This window comes from Mugil cephalus, chromosome 6 (genome assembly GCF_022458985.1).
Source record: "Mugil cephalus isolate CIBA_MC_2020 chromosome 6, CIBA_Mcephalus_1.1, whole genome shotgun sequence".
Taxonomy (NCBI): domain Eukaryota; kingdom Metazoa; phylum Chordata; class Actinopteri; order Mugiliformes; family Mugilidae; genus Mugil; species Mugil cephalus.
This window is the reverse complement of record NC_061775.1, coordinates 9,550,512-9,567,781: the sequence shown is the minus strand read 5'-3', so window position 1 is coordinate 9,567,781 and position 17,270 is coordinate 9,550,512. Positions and strand designations below refer to the sequence as shown.

The 17,270-nt window shown below is 42.4% G+C and overlaps 1 protein-coding gene across 5 annotated transcripts in view; it reads right to left on the bottom strand.

The window, feature by feature from the left end:
- Positions 1-1,343: 1,343 nt before the first annotated feature.
- Positions 1,344-17,270, bottom strand: part of usp24 (ubiquitin specific peptidase 24) — a 31,450-nt gene continuing 15,523 nt past the window's right edge. For 3 of the 5 annotated variants that reach the window (XM_047586800.1, XM_047586803.1, XM_047586805.1), the window contains 33 exons: positions 17,006-17,168; positions 16,627-16,788; positions 16,422-16,492; positions 16,170-16,330; positions 16,019-16,080; positions 15,631-15,837; positions 15,422-15,536; positions 15,159-15,303; positions 14,959-15,078; positions 14,727-14,852; positions 14,143-14,241; positions 13,950-14,032; positions 13,716-13,857; positions 13,511-13,630; positions 13,187-13,401; positions 12,211-12,335; positions 11,516-11,657; positions 11,101-11,251; positions 10,889-10,984; positions 10,367-10,470; positions 10,172-10,285; positions 8,460-8,667; positions 8,278-8,367; positions 7,065-7,167; positions 6,849-6,967; positions 6,636-6,749; positions 6,484-6,549; positions 6,328-6,394; positions 6,128-6,206; positions 5,960-6,035; positions 4,682-4,768; positions 4,449-4,559; positions 1,344-4,046 (listed from right to left, as the gene is read on the bottom strand). In XM_047586800.1, the coding sequence (XP_047442756.1) occupies positions 3,984-4,046; positions 4,449-4,559; positions 4,682-4,768; positions 5,960-6,035; positions 6,128-6,206; positions 6,328-6,394; positions 6,484-6,549; positions 6,636-6,749; positions 6,849-6,967; positions 7,065-7,167; positions 8,278-8,367; positions 8,460-8,667; positions 10,172-10,285; positions 10,367-10,470; positions 10,889-10,984; positions 11,101-11,251; positions 11,516-11,657; positions 12,211-12,335; positions 13,187-13,401; positions 13,511-13,630; positions 13,716-13,857; positions 13,950-14,032; positions 14,143-14,241; positions 14,727-14,852; positions 14,959-15,078; positions 15,159-15,303; positions 15,422-15,536; positions 15,631-15,837; positions 16,019-16,080; positions 16,170-16,330; positions 16,422-16,492; positions 16,627-16,788; positions 17,006-17,168 (3,906 nt within the window). In that variant the 3' untranslated portion in view covers positions 1,344-3,983. The remainder of the gene's footprint in view (positions 4,047-4,448; positions 4,560-4,681; positions 4,769-5,959; positions 6,036-6,127; positions 6,207-6,327; positions 6,395-6,483; positions 6,550-6,635; positions 6,750-6,848; positions 6,968-7,064; positions 7,168-8,277; positions 8,368-8,459; positions 8,668-10,171; positions 10,286-10,366; positions 10,471-10,888; positions 10,985-11,100; positions 11,252-11,515; positions 11,658-12,210; positions 12,336-13,186; positions 13,402-13,510; positions 13,631-13,715; positions 13,858-13,949; positions 14,033-14,142; positions 14,242-14,726; positions 14,853-14,958; positions 15,079-15,158; positions 15,304-15,421; positions 15,537-15,630; positions 15,838-16,018; positions 16,081-16,169; positions 16,331-16,421; positions 16,493-16,626; positions 16,789-17,005; positions 17,169-17,270) is intronic. The other 2 variants (XM_047586802.1, XM_047586804.1) reach the window with 1 other exon arrangement.

Genomic DNA, 17,270 nt, shown 5'->3' with positions numbered 1-17,270 from the left:
ACTCTCTATGAGCTAATAATCTGAGATAGTAGCACAAAAGTATACGCTCAGAGCCACCTCATGAGGTACACTTTGCTAGTACCAGGTTGGACCTGTTTGGTTTTCAGAACTGGCTTCATTATTCGTAGCATATCAACGAGATGCTAGAAGGTTTCCTTAGAGTTTGGTCCATGTTGACATGAAAGCATCATCATGCAGCTGTTGCACATCTATGTTGTGAATCTCCCGTTCCACCACAGCAGAAACGTGAGATCTGGTGATTATGGAAACCATTTGTGTACAACGAAACCAGTGGGGGCTGTGTCCAGTTGTCGAGCTAATTCTGACCCCGTCATCCAAATGTCGCGGCAGAAGTCGATACTCATCAGAGCAGGAAATGTTTTTCCAATCTTCTATTGTCGTATTTTGGTGAGGCTGTGATTCAAGCTTCAGCCTCCCGTTATTAGATGACTGGACGCTCTAAGTGGCGCTCTAAGTGGTCTTCTACTGGAGTCACCCATCTTCTTCTTCATGGTTCGATGTGATGAGATGCTTTCCTGCATACTTTAATTGCAATTGATGATTATTCGAGTTACCCAGAAAACTGCTTGTCACCGTCTCTGTAAACCCTAGAGGTGTTGTATGTGAAAACCACAGTAGATGAGCAGTTTCTGAAATAACCTGGGTACCGAAAACGCCACGTTCGAAGACACTTATATCATCTTTCTTCTCCATTCATTCTATATGCCTGAATGCACCGATTTGCCGCCATGTGATTGACTGATTAGATCCTTACATTAAAGAAAGGTTGAACCTGGTGTACCTAGTATAGAGGCCGGTAAGCGTACATCTACGTTTGCAGCCTCCGCTCTGTGTCTCATCAGGGAGACACTCCTGATCTCCTCTTCTGACTGCAGGTGGAGGCTGAGCAGCAGCAGAGCCGTAGTTAATCAGCCTGATTAGCAGCTTGATTAATAAGCCTGTTACCGTCTGCTCACTTTTTCACATCTAAATTGCAGCAGGAGGTGCAAATGAAGCCAGAGAAACAGCCAACATTCGGGTTATTGTTTCACTTTATACTAAAATGAGAGACATCCAGGTGCTCTGATCTCTGAACTGCAAAGCAAATCGATGAATTATATTATTATCTACTATATCTATATAGTTTCACTACCTCATCAGTGAAAAGGCACCATGAAAGGAAGCTGTGAGATGAAGCTTCAAGTGAAAGTCACATCTGTGCCCTCTCTGACCCACTCACTCCCTGCAGGGTAACACAAGACGAGGACAGAGAAGCACAGCGAGGGTTTAAACAACAGCCAGTCTGTACTGTAGACATACATAAAAACAATGTTTGCAAAAAGTTGTGCATTCCAGTTTATTTTATATCAAATTTCCCCTTAATCAAACTCTGATGTACAAATTAAAACTGAGTTTTAACATGCATTACAGAATCCTGTGATGTGAATTTTTCAAAATTGAATGACAGTAAAAACCCATACAGATGCCAACCCCTACCCACGCACTGACCCGTCCCCTCCCTGCATCCCAGGATTAAAACAAAAGATTGTTCTGAAGTTTTCTCTCTCTCCTATTTTGAAGTAGTTGTGGTGATGTAGCAGAGGGCCAAACCCTGTGAGGTGCTCTCGGCTGAACGCAACTCACGTCGCCATGTATCACTTGGCACAGACTGCATGCAGCTCCCTCAAATAGCACGCAACCAGAGAGAAGAGGGGGGCGGGGGGTGTTTGTGACAGTAAGTGCTAATGACACCAAATTACACAGCAAACAACACGGGGGGCTGATTTTTTTTTTTCTTCCGTCACACAGAAAAGACAAACTTCACCACCACTTACTGCCACACATGCAAACGTGCTGGAGAGCACGATGTGACATTCACATCTAGTGAGATAGAGAGGAAAATGGAGTGGAGGGTGGGCTGTGTGTGTGTGTGTGTGTGGAAAGGCTAAAACAACATCTTCAGTCTCCTCCGGCTGTGAGGACACAGGGGAGCTTTAGTGGATTAATGGCGAGTAGACTTCAACAAAAAAAAAAAAAAAAAAAATTCAATCAAACAAAAAATCATTTTGCATGATTGCTTCATAGGTCCTCACACTGTAAACATTGACCTGTTAAAGCTGAGAGCTAATCCGCTAAGCTAGTTTAGACTCATGTCTTCAGAGCAAGTGAGTGAAAGTGTGGCTTCCTTGAAACTACCTCGCAGAAATCATCGTCTACAGAGCGTCTCCGCTTGAGCGCGGAGCGAAAAGAAGCAGCATTTTACCATCAGCTGAACCCTGTTCTGTCGCCTGAACCCTGTTTTACAAAGGTAAAACTCTACACCCTCACCCTCCGCTATCCACACAGAACCAACGGTTACATTCCTACAATCCTTTGTCACAACACACAGAGGATATTCCCTGTAATAGTTTGGGGAATGATGAGAGAGGTTTGGTGTCGCAGGTGGAGTCGACGTTCACACACCTCGTCCGAGACGTGATGATGCAGTGTCAGGGGGGTGGGAAGGGTTGGGATGTTCGGGAGGTTAAGGCACTTCAAGTCTCCCGATGACTGGGGGGGTGGGGACGATGGTATCATGGATGTTGCTCTCCAGGTGAACACTAGAGCTACATTTGGGTTTAGCTCCTCTGTGTGTTTCCAAAGGTAGACAAAGCAAAAGGCGAAGCGAAAAGAAACGAAAACGTCACTGAAAATAATGATAAAAAAAACAAAACAAAAACCTGAAAAAGCAGAGGTAACAGTGAGCTGAGGAGGTCTTGTTCTTTGTGTTTCTGAGCAAAGCGAATGAGCGACAGAAGCTCAAGTTCTATCATAGTGTGTGTGTGTAACCTTGGCACCTAAAAATAAAAACATGCTCCTGAGCTTCCCCTCAGTCGGCACTGACGGCCCACCGTGACTGATCTGTGCACTTCCAGATCAGCTTTGTCTTGCATAAGGCTTGAGTCCCTAAAGATCCCCTCCAGTATTCAAATTCATCCATCGTCAAAGTAACGTTGCAAAGAAAATAAAACACAGCAAAGAAAAGAATAAAATCCAGCACACGAGGCGGCCTGTCAGCAAGGAGGACGAGTGGAGGGAGAGTGCTGACCGTGGCACTGCTTTTTTTCGGATTTGCTGAGGGCCTGGATCTGTCCCGTTTCTGGGACAGATCCTGCCCAGTACTGCGTCCCCAAGGCTCCAATTGTGGTCGCCGGGGTTCAAAGGTCAAGTCACAGGCAGAGTGGCTTGCTATCAGGGCTTCCATGTGTCTGTGTAAGTGGCACTGCAAAGTTAAGTTGATTAAAAGCAAAAAGAAGGAGGAGGACACGAGCGCGAGGACGCTCTAGAGGAACTGACCGGTGCTGCTGCACGTCACAATAGACTGGGCTGGACTATAAAGTGCATACTTAACCCCACCCCCCTCCCGAGTGCGTGTGTGGAGGTGTTCCTCTACAAGTGCGCACGTGTGTCTGCGAGTTCCTCTAGAGCAGCTAATGTGACCTCATGCTATTTGCATGGCTGTGGAGAACAGCACAGGAGACTTTAAAATATTATCTTACACTGGAAATTACATCTATGGAACAAGTCTTTACAATATGAATATGTCTATGTAGATACATTGGCAAATATGAGCAGAAAATTGTTAAAACACAACCCAAACCCATCCTCCACATCGCTGTCATTCTGAGTGAATGAATGAATAAAAGGATAAACTGAAGTCATCCGTGATTGAGGAAGGTCATTTGCACTTCCCACCCTAATCAACTCTGCTGCTCTTAATGATAATGCATCTCCATCTTCGCCTTGGCTGGTCTGAAAGGAAGTAATTCATGATTTATTCATAGCTCCTTCGTTGCCGTAGCGACCAAGAGACAAAGTGTTCTGATTGGCTTGTTGTGGAGTCCTAAATGTCCTGACCAATCAGAGGCGGAGTGCAGCCCTTTGGATTGGCTGCGCGGAGACGTGCCGCCTCTCCGTCGGAGGAAGCTCGCTGGTTGGAGGAGCTAGGAGTCCACGTCTTCTAGATCGCTCTTTGAATCACCGAGCATCATGGGAGACTCGGACCCCTGTGGCAGAGAAGAAACGCACATTTAGTGAAAGAAATGCGGCGTTTTTGGCGAAACCCGGTGAGACGTCCGTGTGCGAGGCAGTGACAGCGGGATTATAATTTCTATACAACACACTGATTATCTGCAGCAGTTTGGAGCTTTCATGACAGAACGAGTGTGACAGTCTAGTGTTGTGGGGGCATCATGACAAGCACAGCAGGAGTCAGAACAATGGCTTCGAATCCACCGCTAATAACAACCGTGGGAGGTAACAAACTGCCTTCGCGGCTTTTGACAGAACCAGTGAGATGATCCATTTTTGTTCCATTGGCTGCGTGAGCCGATGCAACACCATGAGTCATCCGAGAGCCCCGCTGATCTTGGCAGCTAGGAGGGCTGTGGTGTGTTGCTGAAGGCTACCTGTCGGAGGCTGCGGTCCGCGTTTTCATTTGCTGGGCTGCCGTCGGAGCCATTACTGCTGCCAGACTGCTCCTTCTCATTTAACAATGCTGTGGCATAGGCCAAGGTATCCTGCAGTTTGACAAACACACACAGGCAGGGAAGGATAACGGAAAAAAAAAACATGAGTAAGCGTGTTGATGTTGTAGTGGAATTGTAGGGGGCCACATCAGGCTGATGTAGTGTGGGCGTACCTGTGCAGAAATGGTGCGCTGGAAGGTTTTATTGGTGGATGTCTCATTGGAGACGTTGCTCTGTGGGGTCCAGTAATGTTCTGTCATCTGAGAACAGAGAAGATATAATATAATTGACTACAAGCACAGAGAATAATTAAAGCACATGGTCTGTGGGGTGTCCTGGTCATAGAGGACGGTGACACCTAGTCAGGGAGTATTTATTTAGATGCCAAACCACAAGATGGAAAAGCAACCGAGGACCTTCAATAATAATAACTGAGATTTAAAAAAAGATCCCACTATCTACAATTTCAGTGAGTGGTGAACAACTTGTATAGAAACTATAGGTAGGAGGCAAGACACTGAAAAAGTAGCAAATAAACAGCAGAAATAAAATAAGTGGATAAAAAGTTGAAATAAGTTTGTCGTAGGCAGCTCAAAGTAACAGATAAACAGTTGAAAGAGTTAGCTTAAGTTAGCTAGAGTTACAGTTAAGCAAAATAATTGATAAACAATAGAAAGACTTAGCAACAGTTAGCTAACAGTACTGGAAAAACATTTAAATAGTTAAAGTTATCCAAGATCAATGGATAAACTGTTGAAATAAACAACTTAATAATACTTAGCTGAGATACTTATCAGTAATGACTAAAATATTTAACTAAATTAAGAAGATGGCTAAAAGTTCTAGATAAATTGTTTAAATGGTTAGCAATAGCTAGGGAATGTTAATAAACAGCTGTGTTGGGAAAAAAAAGAAAGAAAAACAAAACTAAAAGTAATCAACAGTTGAAAGATTAATTACATTAAAATAAATTAGCTGTAGTTGTCTGTAGTGATTAACTAAAAGTTAAAACTGTTGAAACTATTAACCCACGTATGCTAATAGTAATGAAGAAACATCTAAAACTAAATGGAAATGATTTTGGATTCAAATATCACCATGAATTGGTTAATCTAAGAAGTAATAGCAATGAAAACCTGACCAACCACAGTCTGACTGTTTGATAAAATACAGTAACAAAGTCTTTGATATGATTAACAGCATTCAGGCTAAAATCACCTCAAACATACACATCAGAAGGAGACAGTTTGCTGGAGTTAATCTGTGGTGGGGCTGGTTGTACGTAGGATGAATAAAGTTGGAATAAAAAGGCTTTGAACGATGGTGTGCCATGTCATGCGTCTTTCTGTCCCCTCATTTCCTCTCAGTTAATCTACATCGACTCTCACAGAAACAAAAACTCAAATCGACCCTGAACTATCTTCCTGATGTACGTGGGCTTATAGGCTTGCCTTTTTCTGGAGCCACTGCACTGCCCAGCTCCAATGACCAGACAAGTCCTTGAAGTAATCCTTGGCTGGAGGACACCTGGGGGTTGAGACATGACAGGAGGCTCAGAATTATGTTGCTCAGTTAATATGTGTGTACAGCCATGACTTCTGAACCTCAGATGTACTTACTTCTGAGCTAATGTGACCAGGAACTTGACACACTGGTAGCAGCGTCTGCTGTCCACGTTGTTGCTCTGGTGCATCAAAGCTGTGAGGACAAAGTACTTTGTTTTTAATTATCACTGTATACGACTTATCACCGATTTACTATCACGCCAAATGTGGACAGTGGAACAAAAACAAAGCAACAACGAAATAATCTGAGGTACCTAACAAGCCTTTCTCCGACTCAAATGCATACTTGAGTCTCTGGGATTGCAGAGGGTCTTCCATTATCTGAGGAAAAATATGAGACAGAAGTTAGAAACGCTGATAAATGATATGATGGATTAACTGGTAGAGGAGCACTGAAGACGGGCGCTCACCAGAAGCTCCTGCAACATCTGAAAAATGTTCTTCAGCTCATGAGGTGGAGCCGTCTCCAGCTGGGTCTAGGACACACGAAGTATTGAGAACATTTTAAAACAGGCCCACATGTAACTAACAGCCTGAAGTCTGGTTACTGGTGCTCACTTACCTTGAGTAACTGCAGCACTCCCAGGGAGAAGGGCTCATTACAGTACGAGCAGTAGGTCACCATTTCAATCAGGAGAGACAGTGGGCCGGACAACTCACGCATGGCAAACATCACCTGGTGGATCAACAAAAAAAAAAAGGAAGATTATCAGTCAAAGAGCTTTTTAAAACTAAATATGAATAGGTTATAGAATATTACTGGTTTGTATGTTACCTCAAGAAGGTAAGGCTGTCCCTCTGGAGTGAAGAGAGAGGCCAAGATGTCAGCGTGGAGAGGAAGCAGAGAGGTGGAGGATGGGATGCTACTCACGTGCAGCTTAAACCCTCCTGGAGCTACGGAGGACAAGAGGTGAGAAATTAATTAGAATCGGATCGAGACTTGGACTGCAGGAAAACCTGCGACTTTGAGAAACCGATATGTGTGTTTCACCCTGTGTCTGCTGGGGGCTGAGGTCAGAGTGCAGTGTGATGAGAGCCAGAGTGCTGTGGAGGTGAAGAAACTCCCGAGCCTGAGCAGGACTCCATCGGCGGTTCTGTAAAAACGGAGAACACTTGTCAGCTATTTGTACTATAGCAATAAATAAAAGCGACATTTTAGGCATTACTGAATCTATTAATCAACATTTTACTTTTTCAAATATAGACCAGGTCCAAACTACATCTATATTTAATCATTTTCTGAATGTTTATTTTCATACAAAGAATTAAAAAAAAAAAGAAGATCGAATTGAAACTTGTATTTTGAATGCAAATGCATCATTATCTGATATATCTGATCTGATATATATATACATATATACATATACAGATATACATATACATATACACATATACATATATATATATACACATACATACATATACACATATATACATATACACATATATACATATATACATATACATATATCATATATATATACATATACATACATTATACATACAATATATACATATAATATCATACATATATACATATTACTATACATATACATATATATATACTATACATACATATACATACATACATATATACATATAAATATACATAACATATATACATACATATACATATATATACATATACATACATTACATATACTACATATACATATACATATACATATACAATATACATATACATATACATACATATACATTTAATAATACATATATACATATACATACTATACATACATATATATATACATACATATATAATTACATACATATAATATACATACATACTATATATATACATACATACATATAATACATACATATATAATACATACATATACTATTATATACATACATACATATACATACATATATATATAATACTATACATATTATACATATATACATATACATACATATACATATATATACATATATACATACATATATCATACATATATACATACATATATAATCATATATACATACATTATACATACATAATACATAACATACATATATATATATATATACATACATATATATACATATATACATACATATATATACATACATATATATATACATACATATATCATATATATATATATATATATATATATATATATATATATATATATATGTAATGCACACTATATAGTGTCTATTATGCAGGTTGTTACCTGGTTGTTCTGCCTGTTGGCTCCCAACAGAAAGATGAGCATCCGACGATAAGCTGAGTGTTTTAATAACAACTGACAAGGACCGCAGCCCTGAGAAAGAAACAAAAACACTTAGCAAACCTTTTTATAGTTTAAGAGTCATGATTAAATTGCTGATTCTTAAAACGCACAAACAGATGTACCCTCTGAGTGAAGTTACTGAAGAGGCTGAAGTACTGTGCGCAGTTCTTCACATTCTCAGGAACATCTTTGTCCAGTAAGGACAGCAGGGCATCGGTCAAGCCGTCCAGTCCCGGGTCTCCAAAGTGAAGCGCGCTCTCCAGAGTCCTTTCAAGAATGGATGCAACCACCACCCTCACCTCCCTCACGCTGCACTCCAACAGACAAACCCTAAGGAGGAGATGTCATACTGATCAATATTATTGCTCCAGTCACTGACATTGAACCACGCTGGGGCTACGTTACAGTATTTTCCATATCCCAGAGCAGAGGAGCTGCATTCTCTTGTATTGTAGAAGACAATGCTGCTAAAAAAAAAGGGAAGGGACTAAAACACAGTTCATACCGGAGGCTGTTGACTGTTCTTGTGCTGGCAGGTTCGGCCTGAAGACACACACCCACGTGTTAAACTCAGTGCCCCCTTTCTGTGGGAAGGAAGGTGTGCTATGCGTTGCCCAAACGTTCGATGTTCTGCAACCAATCATGTCTGAGAAACTCATCACCCCACGCTCTGACACAGGGCTGTGTAAGACAACACCTTTCTCTAAAACAGGTAAACTACCCCTCAGCTGGAAATATTCACATTCCAGAGACTGACCTGCTCCCTCGGCCAACCAGCATCCAGTCAGCGAACAACACACAAACAGGTGTTCCTTATCACCCTGTTGTCAGCACAGATGAAAAGGGTCAGCATGCTCCAAGAGCACTCCAGAGGAGTACACAGATGGAGCGCGCATGCAATTAAACCATGTTATGGGGCACTAAAAACACTGTGAATATGTGCATTTGTAGAGAGTGAACCTTCAGTAGCCAAAGCAGCATTATCAGGGGGGAATTATGTGACCAAGGCCAGAGTTGGATGTGCATTGATTAGAATGAGAGAGCAGCGCTGTGGCTGCCAGGTCTGTGGTATCGTATATCACCAGGACAGCTACAAAAATACTGCAGTGATTAAACCACGCCAAGGCCCTCCAATACCAACCCATAAAAAATACACTAGATCCACGTACTTGTGTCTCACATACTGAAAAGAGTAGCTCTGTAATTTCCGCAGCAGCTCCCGAAACTCAATTTCAACAATACAATAGTAGAAAGTTATAAGAGAAAGTGTTTCTGCACCAGGACAGTAAACTCAAAAATTTATTAGAATATAATGGGTAACGTTAGGTCCAGACTACATTAGTTTCAGGATGATTTACTCTTGAATTCACCACTCATGAAAACTGCTGTAGAAACCCAGTCTGGACCTCACTCTGTAGGTTCGAACAAGATCGTCTGGTAATGTGAAGGTTACAAGATGAACTCTTAAGCTAAACTGCTTGTTGATCCGGTGGCGCCGCCATTATTAATATTTAGGCTTTAAAATCTAGATGATTACACACTTTCACAACAACCAGTCAGAGAAACAATCCCACAAGGACACAGAGAGGTCCACTGTGTTGTCAGACGACACTAAACATTGTAGCATTTGAGGCTAACGTTAGCTAACAGTTCGCGGATATAAAAAGTGAATTCGATTTTCTGTCTTTACAACTTTTTTCTCATTCTGCTGGTAATAAATAATGATATTTTGACATTTTTTAGTGTGTGATGCATAAATCAGCTAAGTTTTAAAACTCCTGTATTCTGAGCTCAGCTTCAGTAAACACAGCCAGCAGCTCTGTGGGTTTCTTACCTGGTGATTTCTCGACCCTCTGGTCCCACCAGGTACTGCACCATCCACTGGCAAGCCTCGCTGCTCTTAGACAGCAACACCTCCACCGTCGCCATCCACTCTTCTGTGTCCACCCTTCAGAAAAGAAACGTGTGAACAGGTGAGAGGAATGACCTGACGTGAGGAATGACTTCAGCTATGTGTGTATGTACTTACCTGAGCTTCTTTTTGGTGTGCAGGTATGTGTGGAAGAGAAAGTGAACAGCCAGCTGGAGACTCTCTTTGGCCATAGGCTGGTAGTCTGGATGCTTCAGCTTCGTCTGTAAACGGTACAGTTTTTAAAATTCATCATATTGTATGTGACTTAAAGTATACAGATGTTATGCAGGTGTATAATAGTAATATTGCCTTTACACAGACGTTCATGACTGCAGTTCATTCTACATCTTGATCACTGATCATTAGACACAAACTTAAGTGTCCAAAGAGAAAAATAAACTTAAAGAAAGTGTTACCTTTAACTTAACCGGTAAAAATAACGACAATAAAAATGAGTCATTTGTCTTAATTTGGAATAATTTAGATTTCTTTAAAGAACCCCGGGGACAAAGCTGAGAAGAAAAATGACGATTGTGTAAGTTTAGACAATAAAAACGGCAGGACATAATGTAATGTTAAAAAATATATATATATATATACTCTATTAACACAATCAGAGAAAGCAACAAAAACACACACCGCGTTGACTGAAGCCAGGGAGAGGGTGAAGTTGAAGTAGTCGCTGTTGTAGACGTCTCTGTTCCTCATGAACTTCAGATTCTCGTCTCTCACCATCTGCACAACACGAACAGAGACGTCAGACGACTGAAGAGGTGCTAACTGTTCTCGGTCTCGGTCTGATGACAGTGCTTCTCCTTTTATGTTCAAACGGCAGCTCGAGGCAACGTTACCTGATAGATGCTAGCGGGCATCTTCTCTACAAACAGCCCCTTCTTCTCTCCCTTGCGGACCAGGCGGGTGAGGAGGGTGAGGCGGTCGTTGTTGGCTCTCGGGGGGCGAGGAGAGGACTGCGGGGAAACGTCAGGAGAAGACGGGGCAGACCTGAGAAACACAGAGAAAACAAATCAGCTTAATGCCTCTTTTTTATGGCAATATCCATCCAATAAATGAATAACTGTTTCCAAGAGGTGCCAATTTCTCCTTTGGAAACTACTTTAAATGGGGACTGTCAACGGCAGATATATCGCCTACTGTCTTCAGTGCCATTTATTGGCTGAACAGTGCTGAGGGAAAAGCGGACTGATGCATTATCAATGATGCAATGACGATGTTTATGAGTAATGTATTTGTTGAAACGTGACTCACAGTGTGAGGTCCTCCGCCTCCTGCCTCATGATGCTGACTCTGCTTTTCTTGGGCAGGACAGGTGAGTTCTGGTCACTGATCTTCTGATAAAACAGCATGTAGGCGTTCCAGTACCTCCTCCTCACGTCAGGGTATGGGTTGGCTGCGCACACACAAATCACAAGTCAAGGTTACTCAAGTGTGTGAACTTGTTCTGAGACACAGATCTCAAATAAGGCTGCAGTGGCAATGACATAAAAGTCAAGGAAAAAGCCCCAAATCTAAGTGACAGAAGTCTGTGAATTCTTTAAACAGAGACTTTGTTAGTTGTAAAAATGAAAGAGAACGAGAACCTGCGTCAGTGTCTGTGCTATTACAGAGAGGGGTTCTTTGATGTTGTGACCTCACCTGTTGGGTTTACTTAAGCACAAAAGCACGAGCTAATGGCTCTTATGTCAGCGCTGCATTTTCAGGTTGTAAGCAGTTTGTTCATGCGCATGTAGACCCATAAAACGGAACGACGCTGACTTCCATTAACGTTAAAGTAAGTGTGCGCAGGGTATGCATTTCCAATCCTAATCAGTACAAGGCAAAATATAAAAAAACAAGACATTTCCAAGTCTCCCAAAGAATTAATCCGACTCCATGATTAATTCATTAAAACAACAACTGTTCAACTGCAGCAGCCCTCACGTTAGTTAATGTCCGTTACTCACACTGGTCGTAGACTTTGGGACGATACTCTCCACCAAAGCACTCGTACTCCAGAGTTTCATCGTTCATGTCAAACTCCTCCACCACGTTGTCGTTGAACTTGTACCAACGTCCACGGGCGCTACCACTGTAAGACAAAGATGCAGGAACGGCAAAAGAAAAGTTTGAGTAAACGAAGTAGGAACTGGGATCAAATCTCATACCTCAGTATCGGATTTTTATTTCCCCTCAGAATTGGAATTTGAGGAGCAGTTTAAATAGGAAACCAAACAAATCAACCAAGCATACAGATAACACGGTGTTTACCGAATGTATTCAACAGCGGGATATAAAAGATAAGACACTGGAAACCCATGTGTGCAGACCACATTACATTAAAATACACAGCGCATCTATAAAACTACAGAGCACCACTAGATTATAGTATCAACCTACATCCAGCCTGTCTACTCTCAGGCAGCATAAATCCCCTCTGACCATTACTGACATAAGGGATAACTAACTAAGAAGCAGCTTCAGAATGTGTCTGGAAAAACTTCAGCTGCCTGAGAACAAACAATCTTTGTTGTGATTGCGAGTAGGAACAATCGGGTGAGAGAGAGCTGGGTGCCAAATATTAGCTTCTGTGGTCTCTTTGCGTTCCACTTCTCCAGTGAATATTTCTGCCTTCCAGAGCCAAACATCTGGAGACGCTTACTAACTAAAGCAGGAGACTACACAGAGTATGATCCTGCACTCATGTGCCTCGAGGAGGTCTTCTAAATCCTGCCTGGAAAACTAAAAGAAACAGATTAATGTGGTCCTCTAATCACTGATTATGTTTTCTTTACGTAACACAGGCACAAGAGCAGGAAAGTACAATCAGAGAACTTTGTAGAACGTAGCTCTGGTATTACTAAAAGAAATGTTTCTGATTTCCAGAGAAGGTTATTTCTTTACACAAGGGAGGGATGAACTACCGACCACAGCGTCTCTTACCGTCTGTCTTTAATGAAGGAGTAGTAGTGTCCGGCATGCGCCTGACCACTGTGAACGACAACTCCCACAAGTTCATAGTTCTCGGAAATTGTGACTTTCTTCCTTGGTGACCCTCCTGAGGTCCCGTCGCCTCGCCCCTCTCCTCCCTCTCCGCTGCAGTCCTGACGAGCCATCCCAGAGACGGTGTAGGGCTCCATGTTCAACACCCAGGGGAACTGCATGCCACAGAATGACACAGATATTTCAATTCTTACATTTAGGCTAAGAAAGTCAAAATGTATGTTCCTTTAAGTGGACATGTGTTCAGAAGGGATTACTTCATACCCTAATCTGCTCATCGTATTTGATGGAGCGTCCGCTTTCCCAGTCGAAGCCAAAGCGCATGAGGTGAATGCAGAGAACACTGGGCAGGGATTTAATACAGGTCCTCTTCACTGTGGTCCTCTGTGCAGACGAACAAATATATACATTTTTAAGTACACGTGAGGTTAGTATCATTAAATAAAAGCTTGCAGAGAAGCATACGGACCTTCTCCTTGCACTTCTCACAGTAGTAGGCATTGCTGCCCTCCAGCACCTCTCCTCTCACAAACTGGTCTAATGAGATCTCCAAACTCTGACAAGAAGTCACACCAAGGTTCAACGCCATGAATGTTTCTTCACGCTCGTACCTGCGTTACAAGAACCCGAAGGTCAAGTATTATGCAGCATTAAAAAAAAAAGAATAAAAGAGAATTTTTATAAAGGAATGACCGTGGCTCACCGATGAGGACAGTCTTTACAAATCTTCTGGTCCGAGAAGATCCCCTGAAATGTGTTTTTGAAAATCTGTTCTCGACCCATTTTCTGGTGGAAAAGAGAGATAATCAATAATCACATCTTGAAAAACCTGACAAACCAGTGTGGGGTTGTCTCTCTGGCATAGAGAGATTTTCCAACTTCTGTGTGAGCGATACCTTCAGATGTTCATCAAGTTGGTCCACCAGGCTTGTGAAGAACTCGTACGCATCCTGCTGCTCTCTTACGTACAGCTCTTTGTTCCACATCTTGAAGATCTATAACCAACACAATTTGCATGTGGACAATATATATATAAATCAGCAAACTGGTATGTGTCCCTCATCAACTGCAAATAATGGCTCTAACAAAGGAGCTTTGTGAGCACAGTACTTTCTTTTATGCAAAGCTATTAAACTTTCAGCCTTTGGAAAATATGGATTCAAGGTTCCTGGTCTTCATGTGAACATTTTCAAATGCCTTAAAATAATGTTTGCAAAGATAAAGCACATTGCAAGTTTTCAAAACTAAGTTTCATTCTTGCAAAATGTTTCGACATAATGACATACCTATAGAGAAACGTAAAGTAGTGCAAGTATCTCAGTTGAGAAACCTTTGCAACCATTGCATAGACCTTATAAGTATAGTGTTAACCTCAATAATGAAATGAAATGTATTGAAAGGGTAAGTGCATTGCCATTAGAGCACAGAATAAAACTCAACATCAAGTGTGTAGGCGATTTAAATGCCAACGGTCTGTTACCTTCCAGAAGTTCTCAGGTACATAGTACTGCAGTTTGCTCTCCATCAGGTGACCAAACAAAGACTGGACCTGATAGAAGACACTCTCTTCTGGCTGGTCTGTGTCATCCTCGATGGATAGGAAAGCCTTAAACCAAACACACAGTAAAGTCACTGATACGCATCAAACAGAGTCAGAACTCAAACAGTAGATGAACTCTGGTGCATGCAGAAAATGTGTGTAATGCGTGTACCTCTGGTAAACCAGGCTGCATGTAAAGCTGCTGGAACACAGCATTCATGTAGCACGTAGCTCCACCATTCTTCAACCCAACAAAACCAGAGACCGAGCGGCTCTCTACAGGAGGTAGATACTGACAAAAAGAAACGATTATTAAATTATGTGCAACAACAAATACAATTGTAACCAATGTTATTTTACTCAGTGTCTTACATCAAACTCCTTGCAGATGGAAGGGTCAGACTGGTGGTGCATGGACAGTAACTCCTTGGTGATGAGGCGAAGATTTGACAGAGAGCTGTCTGCCAGCATCACCAGCACCTCGTAGGCCGCCAGTCTGCTGCTGGCTGTGCTGCACCTGGACAGACATGGAAATGATTAACTTTCATGAAGCTCAATAAAGGTAAGAAACAAACACCCAAATGAGTAATAAATTATTGAAATGTAAACAAATCTGATACAAATGGCATCCATACTTGGGGTGGAAGTCGTGGCTCGGTGCCGGGGACGGTGTAGGGTTGGAACTGTTGATGATGATGCGTGAGGCTCGGAACAGGAAGTCATCCAACAACTGCTGGATGAGAGATGGGCCTGGGGAAAGGGTTGCACAACGTCAAATTGCACTTCTGTCTTGACTTGCCTTAGAAAGTTTAATTGATAGGAGACGGTACATATGCATGTATACTTTGGGTGTTCCCACCGAGATGTTCTTTTTCACTTCCACAGAGCGAGAGCAAGGTCTTGATGAGTCTGAGGTGCCCTGCTAGGAGGATGTTATCCGCCTCGCTGGTCTCCATCTCGGAGCTCCAGCTCGGTTCAAAGTTGTCGAGCCAAGAAATCTCGTCCTCCAACATGGTGGCTGCACTCACTTTTAACACCTCCATCTCTGATGCTGGAGGAGGACACGCAGGGGGAGAGAGTGATGGAGAACACAAAGGAAAGAAGAAAAAAAGCAACAGAAATTTGTGACGTGTTGATCTTTAGTAGCTGGAAGGAAAGACTGTAAGCTCTGCATCGGGACAGTTCCTACATTTAGAAATAATACTATGCAACTGCTGAGAAGAGGGACTTACTGGTTAGGTCGTCCAGAAGTTGGCACCTTAGGTCAAAGTACTCTGTGCACTGAGACAGCAACCTGAGGAGAAAAAGCAAAATCAACATGAGATGTCAGCTAAAAGGTCAGGGGTTTTATATATATTGTGTATTTTTTTTTTGCCTATGTACCTTTGGTTGACCCCTCTCATGACAGACGTGGGACTCCATAATGGCAGCTGAGCCGTCAGAATGACCGAAAGGAGGAACAAGTTGGGTTTCTGGACTTCAGGGAAGGCTGAAGTGTCAGACTGGCTCAGAGTGTACAGCTGATCACAAGCCACACGGCGGATCTAACAGACAAAGAGGCAGAAAAATTATAAGTAAACAGTTTAATAGTAGGGACATATTTCTTTGGTGCAACCTACTGAAAATAATGTTTACCTCTCCACTGGGGGATCCCAGCAAGACATCAATGATGAAATCGCTGACGGCAGGAAGGTTGTAAAAAGAACCTGGAGACAGAAACCAGCACCCGAGTTTTAAACTACAATATTATGACACTGCACAGAGCAATAATGAAAATGTACAGTTGTGAAAAACATGAGTGTATGTTTGTCATGTATCTGTGCATCTGCACGGTTCTTACACAGCTGCTGACAGCGCAACTGCAGGCAGGTGACCAGCAGCGACAAAGCCTCACGGGCGATGATGGCGTCTTTGATGGAGACACTCTGCTGTCTCACACATATACCTGCATGCAAAGCTGTTGGCGCAGTTTCACCTTCACTGCTGGAGCTGCAGTTACTTCCTGCAAATACACACAACATTTGTTTTAGTTTCATTTTTTAAGGTTGTGGCTTAGGCATGGTTAGGTTGCGTATCATCAGCATTAATCACAAAACCAGGAATGAAGCTGTGCAGGAGATTCTAGCACAAACACTGATGCTGAACATGTAGCTGTCTGCTTATACGTATGTGGGCACAAGTTGAAGAATAAGAGGAACTGGTGTTTGTCTGTGTCTTACCAGTACTGCTGACTCTGGTGCGGACTCCCTGCAGCAGAAGTGAGCTGTGAGTCTCTCTGATTGGCTGCGGGCTGCCAACTAGATCCAGACGACCTGCTGCAGCCGCCCAGGTCAGGCGCATGAAACAGGCCACAGTAGAGGTGAAGTCACCCACCTCCATAGTCTGGAAAACAGGGAGAGCAAACATACACAAATGTATTTGAAAACAGTGTAAATTTACTAGATCAGTCATGGGTGCTGAATTAACAGTGGATCTTTACTGGAT